At 54.6% G+C, this 2044-nt stretch overlaps 1 protein-coding gene across 1 annotated transcript in view; it reads right to left on the reverse strand.

Moving 5' to 3' along the window:
• SZT2 (SZT2, KICSTOR complex subunit) overlaps positions 1 to 422 on the reverse strand; it is an 82168-nt gene extending 81746 nt beyond the window's left edge. Inside the window, 1 exon segment of the mRNA XM_025207192.1 lies at positions 408 to 422. Within this exon segment, the coding sequence (XP_025062977.1) occupies positions 408 to 422 (15 nt within the window).
• Positions 423 to 2044: the final 1622 nt, after the last annotated feature.

Genomic DNA, 2044 nt, shown 5'->3' on the forward strand with positions numbered 1-2044 from the left:
GCCCGGCGCCGCGTTCCTGTCCCGGGAGGAGGCTGCGGCCGCTTCGCTCGCCCCTGGGCAGCGCGGGCTCCCGGACTCCCTCGCTACCCGATGCCGCCCTGTGATGAGCCTTTCACCGGCGCTCCCACCCCCATCCTCCTGTTTGTCTGCAGTAATCTGCTGTCACCATTCCTGTAGCCCGACGGCTGAGGGAGGCCATAGGTCCCGTGGTTCCCTCGGGGTGACAGGTGGGCCTGTGTCCGTGGCTGCTGGGAGGGGCACGCGGCACCGTGGCCACAGGCGTGTCTGGCACAGGTCACAGGCCAGTGCACGCCAGGCGGCAGCCCCGGTGCCTCCTCGCGCTGAGCTGTACAACTCCATCCTCCAGAGCCTCGCGCCGAGCTGCACAACTCCCCGCACCTGTTTACGCTCTCCCCATCCATCCGCGGCCCTGGGAGCTCCTGGTGACCCTGGCCCTGGCCGAGCGCTCCACGTCTTAGCAGGGCGGAGGCTCTGGCTGGCAGGGTCCCCGGGGACTGTGAGGCCACTTTCCTTTCACTTGTGAGATCCCCTCTCTGGGAAGAGTACTGCTGGGCAGTGTCCACTGGCTCCCTGGACTCGTCTGGGGACCGGCGGGCGATGCTGTCGCCCCGGGTACGCTAGTTTTAAACCTCTGACCCTCGCTCCCGTCCCTGTCATGTCTTCAGTTGTCCCAAGCGTTCAGTTGTTGCCTGTCTAGGGGTCTCCCTTTCTAGGCGACGTTTGGTGTTTCTTTGTGGGCGTTGGTCCAGGGTCCCTCGACAGCACGTGGGCCTGTCTCTGGCAGGAACGGATGCTTTAAGCAGGGGTTCTCAGCATTTTATGCTCAAGGCACCCCATGGAAAATGCCACCTCTTAGTTTTTCCCCTCGTCTTTTGGCTACAGAAAAATAGAGTAATTCTTCTGTGGCAAGAAACTCAGACCGCAGCAGGGCAGAATGTTTTGGATGCTGCGGATTCCTGCTTGGGATCTCTGGATTTGTCTTGTGACTCATGTTTGCACACCCAGCAGCGCTAGCGTTGTGCGTGCCCCTTGAAAGGACCTCGGGGCACACTGGTACAGGACCAGTGCTTTAGAGGCAGAGCAGTGAATAGCGTGCATCTACAGCAGTGGTTCTCCATCACTGCCTGAGATCCTTTCAAGAGTGCTGCGAGGTGCCACGCGGTTAGGTGTGCAAACATGTTTCACAAGATCAACCCAAAGATTTCAAGCAGGAATTCAAAATGATAAAAACGTTCTGAGCTGTTGTCGTCTTTCTGAGTTCCCTGCAATAGAACAGTTGCTCTAATGTTTTTTCCATAATCAAAAAATGAGTGAAAATTGAGAGCTGGCACTTTCCGAGGGGTGCATCGAGGCAGGAAAGGTTGAGAACCACTGATCTAGATTGATCTGTCTCCTGCTGGTTACCCTCTCTGGCATTTGCTGTCGTTGGTTTAGAAGCCATGAACGTTTCAGTACAGATAAGTGCTGTTTCTTGGAATCCAGAAGATTGGTCACTTATGGTGAGGTGGAAGAAGGGCTTCTTGGGCAGCCTGAACCCAGACAGTGTTCTAGGACAGTGGTTCTCAATCCCTGCAGCCTTGAGGCACCCCTCAATAGACTCAAGGCACCCCTCTAGGAAACGTCAGCTCCTGATTTTCACTCCTTTTTTTGACTACAGAAAAATAATAGAACAATTCTTCTGTTGTAAAGAACTTGGAAAGACCACGGCAGGTCAGAATGTTTTGAATGCAGTGAATTCCTATTTGGAATCTCTGGGTTTAGCTTGTGAAACATGTTTGCACACCTAGCAGTGCTAACATTGTGCAGCACCCCGTGGCACCCTTGAAAGGATCTCTGGGCATGCCAGGGCACCATGGCATTGTTCTAGGACCACGGTGAATAACCAGCTGGACAGAGCAAATGTAACCCCTGCCTGCATAAGTAGTGGAAGCCTGGAGAAGGGGTCTTTACATCTGTACCGACTGTGATAAGACCATTACATACAGGTGGTATGTCCAGTTTTCACGCTTTGCAAAGAATGTGG

Source organism: Alligator sinensis, unplaced genomic scaffold, assembly GCF_000455745.1.
Source record: "Alligator sinensis unplaced genomic scaffold, ASM45574v1 scaffold781_1, whole genome shotgun sequence".
Lineage (NCBI taxonomy): Eukaryota > Metazoa > Chordata > Crocodylia > Alligatoridae > Alligator > Alligator sinensis.